The sequence below is a fragment of the Euprymna scolopes genome, chromosome 1 (assembly GCF_053919585.1).
Source record: "Euprymna scolopes isolate OS-2025 chromosome 1, ASM5391958v1, whole genome shotgun sequence".
Taxonomy (NCBI): Eukaryota; Metazoa; Mollusca; class Cephalopoda; order Sepiida; family Sepiolidae; genus Euprymna; species Euprymna scolopes.
In genome coordinates, this window is record NC_136482.1 from 182523423 (window position 1) to 182543624 (window position 20202).

The 20202-nt window shown below is 33.7% G+C and overlaps 2 protein-coding genes across 3 annotated transcripts in view; one reads left to right on the plus strand and one right to left on the minus strand.

Annotated features, from left to right (window-relative positions):
* The window catches only part of LOC145277953 (5-taurinomethyluridine-[tRNA] synthase subunit MTO1, mitochondrial-like), a 442192-nt gene that overhangs the window by 168058 nt on the left and 253932 nt on the right, over positions 1-20202 (plus strand). The gene's annotated exons all lie outside the window — the stretch shown is intronic.
* LOC145277961 (sphingosine 1-phosphate receptor 1-like) lies at positions 6302-7697 on the minus strand. The gene has a single exon (XM_080130090.1). The coding sequence runs from the start codon at positions 7557-7559 to the stop codon at positions 6441-6443; it is 1119 nt and encodes a 372-aa protein (XP_079986216.1). The 5' UTR covers positions 7560-7697; the 3' UTR covers positions 6302-6440.

Below are 20202 nucleotides of genomic sequence, written 5' to 3' on the forward strand. Positions count from 1 at the left end.
ACTGACATTCATGCTTATAACAATACTAGAAGATGTTGCCCGGCATTAAATGTGTTGTTAAATTCCTTAAAAAGAAAAACGGAAAGAAACTGAGACATTGGCATGCAAATATTATGTTTTTTCTAAACAGTTCATTTTTAGTAGGTAATAAAACAAAATACTCGAGCTGAGATTGAAATCAAAGCCTAAAGACAGTGAGTCAAGTACGATAACCATTCAGCCAGCTTGACATGTTCTTTTAAAAAGTGTTTTCAAAGCTACTCATGGGGTATGTTTTTCATAAGCAAAATTGTACCAACCTCAAAAACCTCTCAAAAATAGAAAAAAATCTTTAAAAACACACTTCTTACTTGTTTTGTTAGGTTTGTTAATGTTGAAAATTAAAAAATTAAAATTTTCATAAAATTGATAATAAATTAAAACATTTCCAGAAAAATTGAGTATAATTTTCATTCTTCTTTGTAAAAAAACATGCCGAAATTTACAGTTTTTATCCAAATCGAGTGATTTTTTTTTTTTTTTTGCATAAATTGCAAAATATCGTCAAAAGGGCTAAAGCTCGTATATTAAAGTATATACTTTTTTTAAATCCTTGATTTATGCGCTATCTGATGCAATAAACAGATTTATGTGAAGTTTAGCAGTTTGAAGAATAATTTATCCTGAAATATTTTATGGTTACAAGAAAAATTTTAAGATATTAAAAGATTTCCCCAATTCTTTTTGCAATTATGTATCTTCAAATAGAAAGCATGTGATTTAGAAATAGAGACAATAGTTTTCAAGGATGGTGGTGATGGTGCCGGACAACAAGTTGTGTGGAAATCAAAAAACATGATTGATGCTAAAGAGAATTTGTTTCAGTGGGGGATCACACCACTAAAGTTACTAAAAAGATACCAAAATCGATCAACAGTTACTTTGTGGAAAAATCGCACTCCCAACTCATGTAGAACATTGTGTCCTCTTTTTCTTGTAAGAGAAAAAAGAGGCAGATAAAGACCTTCTCAGTGCTGCCATCACCACAACTGATAAGAGTTGTGCTGAGAGTCTGTGTGCACAATTTGGCAATAAGGCATATAATGTAAAGATAAGAATTCGTAACACCATGAAAAATTTAAAGTTTAAGAAGCACGTGTCAGAAGTAAGTGGTGCAGATTGTATTCTTTGTATCAGTAAACAGACAGACTGGGCAAATCCTGAATTTAATTTCTGATTGATTCCCAATCAATAGATGTGCTGAGGATACTCTGAAGTTGTGAGAAAGTCTAGTTGATGATGATAGTCTGGTTTCTTCTAAAAGTGGTGACTTTAACACCAGGCATGGTGTTGCAGCAAAACCAATTTCTGTATCAGACCAGAAAAGTATTACCAAAACGCATGCCTTCATCAATAGCACTACATGGTTTCTCAAAGTTAGTTATCGTTGCCACATAGACTACCAACAATGGATTAAGAAGTCAGGGCCATTAGGTAACCCAATCTGTGCTTCCAGAAAAAGAGTCCTTGACAAAATTCACAAAGGAACTGGTCTCTATCTTGATGGGTGTAATACTTCTGGCGGAAAAGGTGGGGCATCAAGAAATGTCTCTCAAGGAAGACGGTTTTTTTTCTGATGAGGTTAATGAAACACAGGGATAATTTGTTGCTTTGGCATCGCTAGTTGTCAACAATTCTTTGTGTTGTATCCTCATCAAGACAAGTTAATCTTGATAAGATGAAAATTCTTTGTACAATTAAGAATGTGTGATCATTTTAAAAGGGTGAAGCTGAATCATACTCTACGGACAAATTTATCTTTAGTTGACCTTTGACAACTAAATATTTTCGTTTACTAGCCAAATAGAAAAGTTACTAGCCAAACCCACATGATTTTTAGAATATGACATCTTCGTTCTGTGACGAGTACGTACATCATAAAGATGTTTTTGTATTTTTTTAATAAGTGTAATTCTAAATATACACCGAATTTTATGTTGATACTTGAACGTATAAACATTTGAATTTCCTCAGATGTTTTTTAAACAGCCTTTGTTAAATAAAAAAAAGTATATTGTTTTATTAAACCTTTTATTGTTTAAATAATTTGACTTTGCTAGTTTTATTAAAAAAAAAAGTTGAAAAGATATTTTTCACTCAGTCGTGAGCTTTGCAAGAGTGTCGGTGAAAGAAATACAATCGCCAAAAGATAAGCGTTTCATTATTTCTAGTCGCCACTTTGAAAAATCACTCGAAAATGCGATTGATTCACTCGCAATGTAGAGCCCTGCTCTTCATGGAATATGTCAACATTCAGTCAAGTTGATGGCTATGAATTATCGCTGTGGATTAGTAAACTTGTCAGATGAATGTTTGGAGTCCAACAATAAAGACATCCATAATTATTTGCAATTTCTTTCAAGAAAAACATCATCTATTGAACAGTTAACTGATGTTATGTGTAGACTGCTTTAATGTTCTAATCCTGGTGTTGTGAAGCAGTCCAATCAATTGCATCCTAATAATTATTGCACTGAATGTCGTGCAAATGATCACATTATTAGATCTCATTCAAGGCTTTTCAACCTATCAAAGAAATTTTGTTTCTCTTGTTGAAGATATCTTACTTGATTGATATGTTGTAATATATATATATATATACTATTTCTCTATTCCATTAATAGACTTACAACAAGCGCTGAACAACTGCCAGCGGATCATTTTTCACTAAGATATGGCCAAATATGTAATTTACACTTTTTGGGGGCAAAATCTTGAATTTAGGTTTTTTTGGCCCTAAAACCACCAAAATGTGACATTTCTGAATTTTTTTTTTTTTCTGTATTCGTTTTGCTTAAAAAAAGCCCTCAACTACTATCTGAGGATTTCTCATTGTCTCTATTTCTATAAATCGATGATCTGGGCCCACAGTGCTATTTATTCTTAACATAACGAATCTGTCATGTGAACAATTCATACATGCGCATTCGTGATACAGTTGACACAGATGAAAATCCGATGACCCCCCCACGCACACACACATACCAATTTTTTAATTTTGAGCCCTTTTTTCTGAATAAACACCAATTAAAAAGTTTTCTACATATCTGAATACCATATATACCAAATTTCAAGTCTGTTCGTTGAGTATATTGGTTGAGAAGTGTCCTCTCTCTCTCTCTCCCTCTCTCTCTCTCTCTCTCTCTCTCTCTCTCTCTTACACACACACACACACACACATTCTCACTTTTATAGATATATAGATTTTGACTTGAAATCTTTCGTTTTTGAGTTTAACTGATTATTGGACATTGCCTACATTGGTGAGAGTCCATGAAAAAAATTTCTCAGAGGTTTCTAAATATTTAAACAAATGTTGGTGTCGCTTATTGTAATCCTTCTCTTCATCTTAGTATTGATATTTCTAATGATTTCTTGATAATCTTTATCTTTGTACGCAGTGTGTCACCTAATAAAAAATTGATATCATCAAACATGGCTAAATGAATCAAATTTAAAATATCAAATGTTATATTTCTTTTTGCAAGGACTCGTGGCATAATAGATAAAGTACTTGGTAAAATCCAACTGAAAAGTTAGATGCTTCTGGAGGTTGAAGGTTCAAAATAAAATTGCAAATTATTTAGGACTTCTATCTACTTCTTCTAGCTGATCGAATGAGAGTATGCTAAATAAAGGGTTCTATTTAAAAATCTGTGCAGATTCCCGAGTTTAACAGAAAGATTCCCGAGTTTAACAGAAAGATTCCCGAGTTCAACAGAAAGATTTGCGAGTTCAACAGAAAGATTTGCGAGTTCAACAGAAAGATCTGTGAGTTTAACAGAAAGATTTCTGAGTTTAACAAGATACACCTGAAGATGGTCAGAAGTTAAATCGATCTAAATGCTGTGAAAATAACATTCAAAATGAGAAAAGTAGTCTGAAAAATCCAGATAATATGACAAGATGTTATATATGATCCAATGTGAAAAGATCAATCCAAAGTTACAACCTTTTGAATGTAAAACATGGCATGATTGAAACCAAACTAATACATGGAGATTTATTAAGTTGTTTATTAATTTTATATATTATAATATTACGTTGTTTATTAATATTATATATTATAATATTAAGTTGTTTATTAATATCATATATTATAATATTAAGTTGTTTCATAATTTGCAGTTGAAGTCCATAACTTTGAAACAAGGGGAGGCATTTGAAGTACAAATGAGCGATGAGCACTGTGAATTAGGGGCTAGGTTTATAGGAGCATCATAAGTGGAGAGTGGGCAGCAAAGATGTTTATTAACATTACATTTAAATTTCTGTGTTTTGGCATAACCAATAAAGCAGGGAGTGAATTCTAAAGACTAGAAGTTTGAAGAAAGAAGCCATTGGAGTCGAAAGTGTTCAGGCATCTTGGCATCTCTGCATTGAAGGAGACTGATTTAGCTGTCAGGTTGATGGAGAATAAGTGCAACAAGTTAACTGGAGTACATTCCATTGTAGTACTTGTAAGACTAGAATAGTGATGCAGCATAGGACAAGGGATGAAGCCTATTAGATTATAGACTCTTTTTTGGACTCTGTAATTGGAAGAAACTGGTGGTTGGTGTATCCCAGATGTGACAACCATACTCCATGCATGGATGAATATAAGATATAAGATACTGGTAAATATGAAACGTTTTCTAGCATGGTAGATTGATTAATAATTCCAAAATCAAATTTTTATGTTAAATTAGCAAACTGATGCAATGAATATGAATACATCATATATATATATATATATATATATATATATATATATATATATATATATATCTTGTTGAACCCGGGAACGTTTTTGTCAAATTACTTAGGGTCTCTATCCAGTCATGGCTGATGAAACGAGAGTATGCTACCCCTGTGAAGTAAATAAAAGGTTTTGTTCAAAATTCCATCTAAATTCCTGAGTTTGACAAGAAGCACCTGAAGGTCAGAGGTTACATCAACCGTTACGCTGTAAAAATGAAACTCAAGATGAGAACAGTAGTCTGAAGAATCGAAATAATACAAATAACCAATCCTCATTTCAAAAATTCAGAAACGAATTTGCTGGCGCAGTTTTTTTTATGCTTTTTACAAAACACAATTTTTCAATAGTTTTTCTCTTTATTTATTATTATTTTTTTTTTTTTACATATTTCATGAAATCTTTATTTACAGAGCAAGAACCAAACCAGTTTAGTAGACGTGAAAACCTTACCTATGAGAGAAAGAAAGTGTTGTAGAAGCAGAAAATATTAATTTTTTTTTTTTAGTGGACAATTTACATTAATTACAGGAATGACCATGAGATTTAATTACACAGTGAAAAGATTAAGTCATCTTCAGTTGTCGTGGAAATTATAAACATTTTGGGAGTACTTTGAACGGGACACCATGTTCAATCTACACAAGTAGACCAATGTAATTGCACTGTCCATGTACATTGAATAAAATGCGTGGCTCATAGTTCCAACACGTGTGATCAATTTCAGCATACACCTGAAGATGACTCAAGGATATAATGGCCGAAACGGGGTAATTACAAACAAAATGAGAACACCGGTCTGACTATGAATAATGCAGATAACAATTCCTCATCTAAAAAAATGTCAGCAGAGAAATTCCCCATCTTGACGTGTGAATCTATGATAAACTGTTGTGTGTTTGGTATATTTACAATTAGTTGGAGATTTATATTTCAGTTAATTGTTTCCAAACATCTTTAGAAGACATTTAGTCCGACTGTTGGTTTGTAATGCTTGGGTGTTAAATAACACTTTCGTCACAAAATGTACAGATTGGATGGACGCATCTCATTAGATGTATCCAAACTCCACTATAAGAGATTCTGTTCGTCTGTCTGTCACGTTTAATTATGAAATAGCATTTTGTCATAGAATGTACAGATTTACTGAAGATATCTCATTAGATGCATCCAAGCATCACTAAGAGATTCTGTCTGTCCGTCTGTTTCTCTTAATTGTTAAATAGCATTTTTTGTCACAAAATGTACAGATTTTATGGACGCATCTCATTAGATACATCCAAGCATCACTATAAAAGATTCTGTCCATCCGTCCATCATGCTTACGTTTGAAATAGCATTTTTCTCACAAAATGCACAGATATTCAAACATCTCTAAAAGATGCTCTCTTTTTGGTTGAATTTGTCCGTTTGTAAATCTGCCACATTTAAGTTTGAAATAGTATTTTCATTGCTAAATATGCAAATTGCACGGATTCATCTTAAGCACATCTTTTTTGTTGTTGTTGTTTCTTTTTTTTTATAGATGATACACCTGACAAAACCTGAAGAATATATTGGTCAAAACATAACACGAACATGAACGAGTTGTTGTTGTTGTCCAGTTGTGTAAACACAATTAGAGTATTATTACTTATATTTTTCAAATTAAATATAAGGGTTAAACTCTATATTCAAACTCTCCTGGTATAGATTCCAAAGTCTGTTGATTAATAACAGTGCCAGGTAACGGAGAATCCTCACGCATATGATCATCCATGTAGCCCATGTGAGCCGCTTCGATATCCGACATATCCTGATGTTCAACCTGGGCTTGTTGGTATTGCGACATCAAACATGCAATTGTTTCGAGATCATATTTCTGAAATTTGCCGCAAGTTAGGTATCTGATGAATATGTTAAGGTTTCGATCAAGACACGTGTAAAGGATCGGCTCGATGGCAGACTGTGTCCAAGCAATGAAGCTGAAAGCCTGGTAGACTTTGGGAGATATCTGGAATCTCATATCTATGAGAATTAAGACGAACAATGGATACCAGCAGGCGGCAAAGCTTATAGAGACAATAATGAATAGTTTCGCTCGGTGCAGAGAGTCATCCACCATCGCCCGTACGCTGCTCTCTGAGACCTTTGGAGCATTTGCAAAACAGATTGATGACCGAACTAGCATGGACACTCTATTTGGCTGGTTGGTTTGTATCTCTTTGTAGAGTCTGGAAATGTAATGAGCAATGGCTATCATTGCCATGGTTACGATTGCAATCCACATTGTGTATGCAACATAACTCTCTACCTGTCCGAGAATGAATGAGCAATTGCCAATGTCCGGGTGGAAACCAAAGTATCCCCCAATTAGAGTGGGTCCAAGATGTAATATCAAGCTTCCAATGTACACCATAACAATACCAAACAGGACACAGCAGAGGGTCCCCTTTGAATCGCCCCCGATATTAGTTTCCCCAAAGGTGTACGCCTCGCAGCAAACCATGGCGACCATGTTGAATGTGTAGACAGTCATTATGACAATATAGGTTGCCCCTTGAATATCACAGTTATCAGGCTGTTGTTGGTTGAGTAAGTTGTTAGCAAAAAGGATACAAAAGATGGAACGGAATACATTAAGCAGGCAGGCATGAACAAGAAAAGCGCTGGTCATTCGTCGCATTGCTTTTCGCAGTATGATACAAATCATGACCAAAGAATTGAAAAATAATCCGACGCCGGCAATAAAGTAGAGATAATAGGCTTCGGCATGGCGAGTTGTATTTTCTCCTGCCATTTTTCTTTTTGGATAGAAATCTAAAACTCAAAAACAAAATATTCGTTTAGAACTGGAATTGATGGATTATATTTTAGTCAAACGATTTTTATTTTTTGTTTTCAAGGAAACATTTGGTGTTTTAATGCTTGTATTGATTCATAGACATTTTTTTGTCTTCCTTTTTATAAAAATGATTGATTGAATGGCATTTTTTTATAAAGATAATACTTAAAAATTAGATCTAATATTAATTGAAAATGTGTCACTTTTTTCAATTGGTAACAATATTGTTAATTTGCATTGAAATTTATTTAAAAGAAATTGTAGTCATATATTTTTTATCATAAAAATTATAGGTTTATATTTTTTTATGAAATTGTTTTTATTTTAAATTAAAGTAGTATTTCTTTTTGTGTTGTGTTTGTTCATTAAAAATAATGGATAATTTTTATTGTTATAAAAATATCTGAGGATTTTTTTTTTTTTTTTGAAAATAAAAATATTTTGTTTCTTAACAATTTCTATCCGTTTTTTAAATCAATTTAGAAATTAAAGAAAAATTTGACAGATGAATTTGGAAATGGAATTAGTGTGAAAAGAGGAGAAAAAATGCCTTCTAAATCTTTTTTTTTTTTTTTTTTTTTTAATTATGTGGAGAGTTTTTTTTTTTTTGCTGTTATTTAATTATTTATTTTATTTATTAATTTTAAACATTCTTTTGTTTCTTTATTCTCGTTTCTCTCCTTTAGTTGATTCTCTGTAACTAATTATGAATAATCAGCCAGGAGACATATGCGTGATACTTGGAGCCATTTTGAATGACTGTGAGCCTTTATTCATGACGCGGAACACATATCTGAAAATATATAAAAAAAGAAAAAAATTGCTTCAGTGAACACGTTCTAATAGTTTTCTTTGAAAGTAACTGTAATTTTGCAAAAATACACAATAAAACACCAAGGCACAAAAAATACAATTTTCCAAATTCCTTGCAATTCATTTGCATGAAGCTTGCAAAGAATGTTTTTTGTTGTTGTTATAAATGGGAGTGTTCGCATATCATAACTAATAATCTCTTGCAGAAGAGTATTCCTGAAGATGAATATGTGTGTAGCACATAAATGACAGAAACGTAATGTAAGAAATGAGGATACTCACAATTGACTTGACATAGGCATTTTATTTACAAGGATGCAATGCATAGAATGATACAAATTATATCTGTTACTCTTAGTCTGATACTGAGACAGAATTAATATATCTTCGTCTTCATTTTTTCAGTTTCAAAGTCATCTTTCTGTTAATGCCTGCTAATGTCTATCTCGTCTCGTTCTTGTATCTCCACACAAGAACTCACATAAAGGGAGGAGATAACTCCGCCTGAAACAGAAAATGTGTTAGCTCCCCTTGATCGTTTCTATCATCCTAATAATCTTAAATAAAACTGAAAAAAATGTCTATGGATACGGGAGCAGAATATGGAATCAGCTATAATTTCATTTCTGCACTAATACTGTTAGGAAACTGTATGGCACAATCACGTGACACACCGGTTCTCATCATATCAAGGAAGTTAAGCTATCATGAGCCTGGCCAGTACCAAATGGGTAACCATTTAGGAAGGTTAGGCACTGTATGTTCCATGCCGAGTTGTAGAAATTTCCAGGTTCATATCTGGGAGCGCATTTAATTGACTAGGGATGAGGCATAATTGCTTAACTTCGGTGATCTGGTGAGAACCGGCGTGTCAACGTGATTGTATCATGCACTCCTGAATAAACTTGCCTGGCAGGTAAGCAACAAGGCGGTACTCCACATAATGTTGTACCAGCAACCTGCTGCAAGATACCTTTCTGAACCTGCACATGAAGCTTCCTGAACCTGCAGCAAATAGTGACATCTGAAATGTGGGTGCGACACGAAGTTGCGCCTTGTGAATCACCTAAAACACTTTGTAGCTGGATCTGGAACTGGCTCAATTCTAATGAACAGAAATGTATACTTGTATCTGAATTCTACCAATGACATCGACTGTTAGGAAACGCATGAACCTGCCTCTTCTCTCCAACTACAAGTGAAGAGCAACTAGTCTTCAGTTAATTGCATACAATGTAGTATTTACAGTAGACATTGTGTTTCAACGTTAAATAACCCAAAAGTTTTTAAAGCAGACAAACCAAAACATGTCAACACACTCACTTATTTTCATCATTTATTAAAAACTAGTAGAGTTACCCGGCATTGCCCGGGTTTGATAGGGGATAACACCACATGCAATAATATAGTAAGCACTACACTTTTATATTTGCTATGTTCTGAATTTTATAAAAAAATCTGTCCACTGGTAGATTTATTTTCAAGGGTGGGGGCAAATTAAAATCATCCAAATCTCATTACACTCTCTATAATGTCTACTATGTATGTTCCATATTTCATAAAAATCTGAATCCATGCATTTAATTTCAGAGAAAAGGGGGTGGGGCATCCTATTCTCCTTTGCTTTCCTAAAAAGTAAATCCAACATCGAAGCCTATTAGACTTCGTTTTGTGTCTGTATTCAAAATGTCATTAAAAATTGTGGTAGTTTTTCTTCCTAGCTATGTATAGATGATTATCTTAATGATATATAATTCCCTATCTGTGGAACACGTTCCCACAAGGTTGCTTCCTTGCAGATTACAACGTCATTTTCTATCTAACAAACAGACTAAGAGAAATATAATATAGATATATTTCTCTAAGTCTGTCTGTCTGTCCATTTCACTTTTTCTCAGAAAATACTGAGACAATCTGGCTGAAATTTTGTACAGGCTTTTTATGATAAGGTGCAGTGAACGAAGTATTATGGTATATCTTCAACGCACAGTTAGGAATTAATATGGATTAGTCACAACAATACCGCATTTACTCTAAAAGTTTTCTCGGAAACTACTGGACCAATATGCTTGAAATTTTGTATGGACCTTTGCTATATGCAGTGAAATAAGTATTGTGGTATTCGTTCGATGCACAGGTAGGGATTAATAGGGATCAGTATTTAATGCACAAATAAGAACAAATTAAACAACATTCAACATAAAGCATTCATTCTAACAACTTTCGCCCGTTTTTGATGAGCTACAAAGTCAATAAATATTTGTCATAAACCATAAGTAATCAATTTTTTTGTCATTCCATTCTCCATTTTCAATCTTCTCAAAATATTGTTCATCATTCAAATGACAATCTATTTCATTAATTCTTATCCCCGTAAGGGTTGATAGTGACAACTCAATTTGTAAACAAAATAAATAAGGTATGTGATTATTTTCCAGAAATAAGATGCTCTGCTCTTAAGTTTGGTTTTGATGGAGAGTGGGCGAGAGAGAGAGAAAGGAGGAAGGGCAGAATTAAAAAGCATAAAAATTTAATGGCATGCGACTTCCTCTGAATATAAAATTTTCAACCAAATAAAAAAAATAAAAGAATCGTTTTTAGCATCGGAAAATTAGCACATTTTCTTCCAATTCCAAGATTCCCAGGAGTTTCGATTTTTCCAATTCTGATTAATTGTCCAAACATGTATATCTTGGTCGGGGGGGGGGGGGAGAAGATAATGTTATGACTTTTGCAGTTTTTGCAGGAAGATGTTAAGGTTTTTCTACATACAGCACCTGGTATTGCCAAATGGTCCCTCATCTGGTATTGACTATGCTCAATACTGCTTAACTTCAATAATCTAACGAGATTTAACATGATTACGCTGTATGAGATAATCTATAATACAAATCTCACCTATCTGTTTAAATGTATGTATGTATGTATGTATGTCTTGCAAAAACTTTCGACAGAGGCGACGGATTTTCACGAGATCAGTATCATTTTGAAGCTCGACCCTTCGGACAACAAATATCAAAGAATTCGCCAAAAACATTAATTCCTTCACCCTCAACTGGGCACTTTTCTACAGGGGGGGGTCGCTTTTTTCGCTAATATTTTCGAAAGTCATCCCCTTTTTTTCAATTGACTAGCCATAATTTAAACCTATGTTACTTCTGGTTTAGCGATGGGTGCAACAGCTAACGCGTCATATGTTTTTTTCACTTTCTTTTCCTATGTGATACGGGTTCGAGCCTGCCTACCTAATACCACTTTTTTTCTATTTTTTTTTTTTTTTGCTCAACCAACACCTTTACACACACCTCCACTTTCTTTTCCACCTTCGCGTCACGGGTTTGAGCCTGCCTGCCTGCCTACCTACTACAACTTTTTTAATTGTTTTTTTTTTTTTTTTTTGCTCAACACACACCTACAAACACCCGGGCAACGCCGGGAACCCAGGCTAGTATTGTATAAACTAGAATTCAAAATTTGTTAAATGCGTAATAATAGCAAATAACCTTTCTATTATTTTGTGTATTGAAATCATTCATGTTAACTTCCTGGAGAAAATGTGGAGAAGACAGGGACAACGGTTTCCTGGATCAATATGTTCAAGCCAGTCTTTTCTGAAAATAGCTCAGGTCATATTGATGAGATGCAATCATTGAAAACATCTGTTTGTGCCCCACCCTCAGACCACTGCCCCACTTCCCCCACTCGGTCACCATTCATCCATCCTATCCTATATGTCCACTAATTGTGACACACACAAGAGATCAGACATCCCCTACTTATAATAAAATGTCCCCCACCCCCCTTCATTTTAATCTTCTTTTTCTATCATTTGAAAATTAAAGATGGCAGTAACATTTTTTTTTTTTTTACTCTTTCTCTATTTTTGTTGTTGAATAAAAATCACAATCAGTTCTAATAGCAAATTCATATGAATCAACATGGTACGATTTAATGCAGTTCTGAATTTTTGAGTTGAGGTATGAATGCTTGTGTTATGTTGATTAATTGGACTATTATTCTCATCTTGAGTGTTATTAGCACAACGTTTCGATCGCTGCAAACTACAACCTTCTTGGGGTGTTTAAAACGTGCTTCTTTTTCTCTACTAAGCAAAAGAGGGTTGGCTCTGCATTACAAGAATGGGTTTGACGGTTGGTCTATAGATCATAAAGAAGGTCCAATCTTCAGGAGTCACTAAGATATGTTTTAATGGCTTTCCTATGACTCAATTTTTCAGGATATCTATACTAATTGTTAATATTAGTGAAAAATTATTTTACGAAACAGAGGATCGATACCCATGCATATTTTTCTACCGTGACACGCATATAAAACTGATTAAAAGTTAAAAATAAACTAAGATGAATGTACAAAATGTATGATGATTTTTTAAATTTTAACTCATTTTTGATCACTTAAAAACTATTTTAACCAGCAAAAGACCCATAACAGAACAATCCGTAAAAAATCCAATCATTTGGGGCTCCTAGCACCGCGCTATGACTTTTAGTTTTGGAGGAGATAGAGTTTGAAAATATGGAGACAGTCAGACAGGCATCTAGCCGTTTATATATAAAAGCCAAGTATGTCCAAGGATGGAATACTGTTGCCATATCTGGGCAAGAGCTGCTAAAAACAGCCTATCCTGCCTTGACAGAGACAAAATAGACTTCATGGCTTAGTGGGGGATGCCCTTTTCTCTACCCTGCAACCTCTCTCCCACAGAAGAGACGTTGCGAGCCTATCCTTGTTTTATCGTTATTTCCATGGCAGGTGCTCGTCTGAACTCCAATCTCTGGTCCCCCCCCTCGCCAATCTTTCACGAAAAACACCCGTCTAGCTGAATCCACTGTGGAAAATTTCCCCCACTCTTTATCTGTGCCTAAATCAAAACGCGGATTCCATGAACAAAGCTTCTTTCTTAGAACTGCACGCCTGTGGAACTCTGTTCCGTCTGCCTGCTTCCCACCGGACTACAACTTGGATGTCTTCAAGTCCAACGTTAACAAATTCCTAATGAACCGCCCCCTTAATTAAACACTTCATCAAATCTCCACACTAACGTAATGTACTTGCAATAACCCTTATCCCTGAGTGGCTTCCGGGCCTTGATAAGTGGTGATCACTGTGTAAAAACAATATATATATATATATATATATATATATATATATAACTACTTCATTTACTCACATAAAATTAATATACGAAAGTATAGATTTATGCGTAAACTTTAAGTATTTACTTCAAAAGTGCTCAATATGTAGGTAGAGCTAGTTAGTAGTAATGTATAAAATATATATGGCGATTAAGCTACACTGAATATTCGGCATTTCATCCACTCTAGGATTCCTCAGGCTTATGCGCGAATTCTGTGGTTGTTTATCGTTTTTATATGGTCCTTTTCTATTGAGGATTTAGTTAGCCAATCAGCTTTCTAGTATCCACCGCGCCCCTTCCTATCAGTCAATGGGCATGCATTTTATCGGACAAAGGATTTGTTTTAAAACTAGGTTAGAGTTGTTTTTTGTTTTTTTTGTTAATTTATATATAAATATATATATGTGTACATATATATACATATATGTGTGATCGTTTATGTATATTCATGTTTATTTAATTTATTTATTTGTTTATTTTCTATTGTTTTTGTTAGTTTTAAAACTATTTTGTATCGCTATCCTAGAGTAATATATATATATATATATATATATATATATATATATATATATATATATAAGCAATTCAGTTTAAACTCTTAAAATTAGAAATTACAATTTATTATTCAACAAGGAATGCAAAAACTATATTCTATTCATTTGGATTATTTCATGTGCATCTCTACATCTGACCAATCAGCTATTTCTTTCAATTGTACCATATTTTTCTATTTTACTTCGTCGAGCCTGGACTTCATTTGGAACATCCTTTAACACATATATTTCTGCATTATTATCAACTTTCATACAAATATGACTTTCATAATAATGTACCGTATTTAAAAGGGAATGGAATTTAAATTTCCGTTCCATTTTTTACAACAACTGTAAAGCAGAGCATTCTATGCAAATTTTACCTAACTTAGTGTAATTAATGTTATTTTTATTTAAGTAAAAATGATATTTAGGCTTGGATATAAATTCCTAAACTCCTTTCACACTAAATAATTTAGGTGACTGAAATAGGAATCTAATCGAATCTTTAATTTCCTGAATAGTAAAAAGATGATCCACAATGGTCGATTTGCTGCTAATTTAGGTACGGGCAAAAATAAACGAATTTATTTGTAGGTTTCCGACAATTTTTTGATTGTATTTGAAAGATTAAGGACTAAACTTAATTTCCCAAAGGAAAAAATATTTGTACACGTGAAAAAAAAAAAATGTTATGAAAAATGTTTTCACCACGAGCTTACAAATTCAGCTAAATTTTGATATTGAATTAAATAAAAAAAGAAAACACCTTGTTTGTGCTAAAAATAGCATCGGTAGTGCGAGAAATTCATTTTGTTTCGAGTTATATCGAATCCATTGATACGGACTTTCGTAATGTTCCTGTAAAAATTATTTTTATTTTTTTATTGTTACAAATTACGATTCTTTATTTATATATAAAAAGCAAAAATAAACACATTCTGTGTACATTAAGCGAGACTACCACGACCTGTAGTGGTGAGAGACCAAAAGTTCCTTTTAGTGATGTCACGTGATGGCAGACGGTGATATGTCCCCAAATAAAAAAAAATAGCCATCGGTACAAAGAAAACCACCTATTTATTAAAGAAAAATTAAGCATAACGTTATAATTAAAAAGAAATATATAAAAACACGCATGGGTACAGTAAACATATTATACCAAAATATGGAAGCCATCGGTTCAGTGGTTATTTAGACTACTAATAACGAACGAACCAAGAATTACATTTTTATATATATAGAGATTAATTTATAAATGAGCTCTCACTTATCAAGGCCAAAAGCCACTTAAATATTGGAATAAGACAGTGGTATGAATCAGACATGCTGTGGCTGGTCCCTTCCAATACACCAGCTTAGAATGGAATCTAGAAGGATGCATGGTGTTGCCTTTTTTGTAAAGATTACGATTAGTTGTTTTTAATTCGTTTTCGGCACTGTTAAAATAAATTGTTTTCTGTTCAAGAATAATGCTGTCTACTTTTTTATCTATGGATCAGAGGGACATTCTGTCCGTTTTGAATATGCAGTCAAATGATTCATTGAAAAGGTTATAGATACCCAATTACCCCTCGTCCATTTTTCCCATTATATATTTTTTGTCTAACACTTCTGGCAGAGAATGAATTAATCGATTTAGTCAACATAATCAAACACTTGTGTAAAAAAAATAAAATGAAAGAAAAACTAAAATGAATTATTTGTAATTTGTGCGGTTGGCTTTCAAACAAATATGCAGTAGTGCTAGTTTATTTAGTTAAGGAAGCTATTGATTTGTTTTTAAAGTTAGAAAAAAGGAAAATAAGTAAATAAAAAGTATTTAATTTTCTTTTTCCTATGACATTTTTGTATTTGTTTTGTTTTGTTTTTTGTAAACGTTTTTTTACTGTGATTCACCACAAACAAGGCACAGTGTCATTTGGACGGGAGGGGCACCGATTTGGGAACAAATCTACAGAATCACTGTGTAGGGAGTTGAGCAGCAAGATATCTGTTCACCTCGATGTATGACCAAATGAAATAGTTCAGTGGGTCCAGATCAAGGGAGGAGGGGGGCGAGTAAGAGAAGGGTACAAATTCGTAGTATCTCCTTCCGAAGCCAAGCCTGAGTCTCTTTGGACTTGTGGGCTGGTGCTGAATCTTGCTGCCACACCCAGGGTCTACTAGCAGCCACCTGTTTGCACCACACTCTTCAGCACATCCAGGTACACCTTGCTGTTGACTTTCAAGCCGACTTCAAAGATGTGAGGTGACATGATGTGGGCCTCACTTGAAACCACACAAAATACCATAACTGTGTCTGGAAACTTTGTTTTTATCACCCTGGGCACGTCCCTGTTATTTGTGGCAATCCAGCAATGCATTTTGAGGATGCTGGCAATGGTCCTGTTGTCATAACTTGGATCAGTAGAAAGCATGAATTGTATTGTACAGTGACGCATCTCTGATCTTGCTTGTTGAATATTGTGTCACTTTCAGACATGATAGAAGGCTCCTATCACTCTTGGAATTTGTACACAACTGGTCAACTAGTAGATGATCTGTAACCAAAAAAAAAAAAAAAAGAAAACTGGTTTTCATCAGTTGGAAATGGAATCATGTCGTCTTTTCTATGGCGACAATTTTATCATTCTACCCTGGATATATATATATATATATATATATATATATATATATATATATATATATATAATTTAAAATGGAGGCAGAGAGACCTAGAAGCTCGATGTTTCACGGGCTATCTTAAGGGGGACGGTCAATAATGAGAGGGTTGAATGTTTAGGGCTATATATACTAATAGTAATGTAAATTTAACATTTATATACATATATACAGTTTATGATGGTTGTAAAAAAATTATATAAAAGAAATTAAGAAGGGAGTATTCAAGTTTATTCTGTATCTAAATTGTTTTCATTGATAACAATTTTAAAAGAAAATAAAGTCATATGGGCATGATTACAAAATCCGAAAATTGCAATTTTTTTTTTTTTTTCATTTTGTTGCACCATCTTTTAATTTTTCTTCCTTTTATTGTTTCATTTTATATATATATATGTATATATATATATATATTATTTTATTATAAGTGTATGTACATGAAATAGTAATTGTAGATTGATATATAGATGTTACCGGAAGTGTTAAGCGTTTATATTAAACGGAGTCAATCAAAAAAATGACTTGCAGAAATGTTGTTGCTTTTAAACCTCTACAGTTTTAATACAAGGAACATTCCAAAAGTAATGCCTCCTATTTTTTATTCTGCCTGAATTGATCAGAGAGGATTACAAATTGCATTGTTATGATGACTGACCTGGAAGTTTCATCTCTCTCTTGCAGATATTAACGGTGTCAAAGCAAACCCAGTCATAGATGTGCATCAGAAACAGAAATCTGTCATTGAATTCCTCCATGTAAAAAAAAAAAAAAAAAACCGATCAACATTCACCGGCGGCTGTTGAACGTTTATGAAGCTGATGCAGTTGATATCAGCACAGTTTTGAGATCAGTTCATCGATTTCAGTGTGGCGGCAGAGATGAGAGTGACAAAGTGCACTCTGAACTTTTATGACTAAGGCATTATTCATCACTGGCAAAAGTGCATTGAGAATGATGGTGACTATGTAGAAAATAAATTCTACAGAACGAAAGGTTTCTCGATTTCAATGGTACCATTCCCATCTCCATAGCTCTTCAACGTTTTAGCTTTTGAGATAACAAATAGGAGACCTTACTTTAGAACGACCCTCATAACATATGATCGTAATTGAATATCAGGGTTGTGAATTCAGAGGTTTGGAAAGGATTTTGAGATGAAGTAAGAATTTTAGAAGTCACAGTCAATTTTTTTAATCTCCTGGCATGCTGAAAATATTTGGAAACTTGAAAATAAGCAGTTGGGTATTGTGACATTTTAAGAGTTGGAGTCAAAATTGGATTTTATATTTTCCAACTTTACAGTTATGCTTAATATCTTAGAACTTAGATGCAACTACATCTAAAAATGCTATTTTAAATTGATTGGTTAGTTTGGATGGTTTGTGTTGTGGCCGAAGGAAAAGGTCATAAAGAAAAACTCAAACAGTGGGTTTAGGTAGAAAAGAATATATTGCACAAAAAAGTGAATACAAAGAAAAGGTTCCAACTGTTAGTTGTCTGACGTTTTTGAATTTTTGAGATGAGGATTGCTGATTCGTATTATCTGGATTCATCAGACTACTGTTCTCATCTTCGGTGTTATTTTCACAGCGTTTCAGTCAATGTAACCTCCGACCTTGTTCAGGTGTATCTTGTTGAATTCGGGAATGTTTCTGTCGGATTTGGGAATTTGGATGGAATTTTAAATGGAACCCTTTATTTACTTCATGGGGGTAGCATGCTCTTGTTCTGTCAGCCATGACTGGATAGAGTTTCTAAGTAATTTGAAATTGTATTTTTGGCCACTTGAACCTTCAACCTTCAGGAGAATATCACTTTTACAATTGATTTTTTTCCAAATACTCTAACCACTGCGCCATGGGTCCTTGTCAGTTGTCTGTAGTCTCATATTGCAATAATTCCTCACAAGAATATTAAACTTGGGGTTTTTATAATGATTAGAAGCGTCCATTATAAGTAAACGAGTAAGTCTCTATAATAGTTTAGTTGGTTGTTTTTAATGATATATGATCCTGTTAAATCATTTAAGGTCATGAAAGGTTATTTCTCATAGATTCTTACATGTGTGCTATTTGCAGTAGTATCAAGTTGTATGGGTTTCTTTCTTTTAACATATAGTGGAAGGGATATTTGGGAGGTAAGTAGTTTTGTGTCATACAAACTTTGAAGTCCTATAACTCTCAGGAAATTGAATATACATGAACTTTGTTAAACAGAACCTTCACATTCTTTATTTGCTAATATTTTGTCTGGTTTGTTGATCTTTAAAGGCCATGAGTGTTGAACAATGATGGGTGACTGACATGCTATATGTGTTGGAGCTGCTTCTGCCTTCAGGAGATATATATCAGTTAACGGCCTTGTGCCTAATTTGCTCAGTGGGGAAGCAAATGAATACAAGTTAACTGAAATAGGACCAATTTGTATTTTGTTGAATATTGAAGGAGTTGAATGAGTATGACGTAAGTTATTTCAAATTGAAGCATGACAGACTGGCAAAAATGCTGTTTCAAGCATAAGCACGAACAACCTGGTCTCTGATTAAATGTATTTAAATATAAAATGCAAGGAAAATGTTATTTCAAGTTTAACAAATTGACAGACTGAGCCTCTTTTCGAGCTGTGTGGATGCATCTGTAAAGCCAGTCATAAATGGATGTCCTTGCACAAGGATAGCCTCATTTATCAAAAGGTTTTAAAAGGGAATTCTCCCAAGCATGAAATTAGCCTAGGCATTCAGGCATATAGATCAACATTGTTGCAGCTAATTATAGCTTTACTCACTACTATAGGTTAAGCGGCTATATATATATATATCATTAACGATGTAAGTAACAAAAGGTTGAATAACGAGAACATATATCTTTACGATGTGCCCGTTCAGGCGGCAATGAAAATACTATTTCAAACTGAAAATGGAAAGGCTGATCGACCCTTTTGGACACATCTAAAAATAAAATCTGTTCAGTGACTTTTTTTAAAATTCGCCATTTATCAAAACTCAAAAGTTAATCCAAGATAAGGGTTAGTCCGCAAGAACCCATGGCACAGTGGTTAGAGTACTTTGGAAAATTCAATTGTAAAAGTGACCTTCTTCTGAAGGTTGAAGGTTCGATTCTCAGTGTGGGTAACCAAAAAATACAATTGTGAATTACTTAGGACTTCTATCCAGTCATGGCTGATGGAACAAGAGCATGCTACCTCCATGGATTGAATAAAGGGTTTTGTTTGAAATTCCGTGCAGATTCCTGAGTTCGACAGAAACATTCCTGAGTATGGCTAGATACATCTGAAGAAGGTCGATGATTATATCGACCGAAACGTTGTGAAAATGATACTCAAGGTGAGAACAGTAGTCTGAAGAATCCAAATAATATGAATAATCAATCTTCATCTCAAAAATTCAAAACCATAAGGATCAACGGCAGGT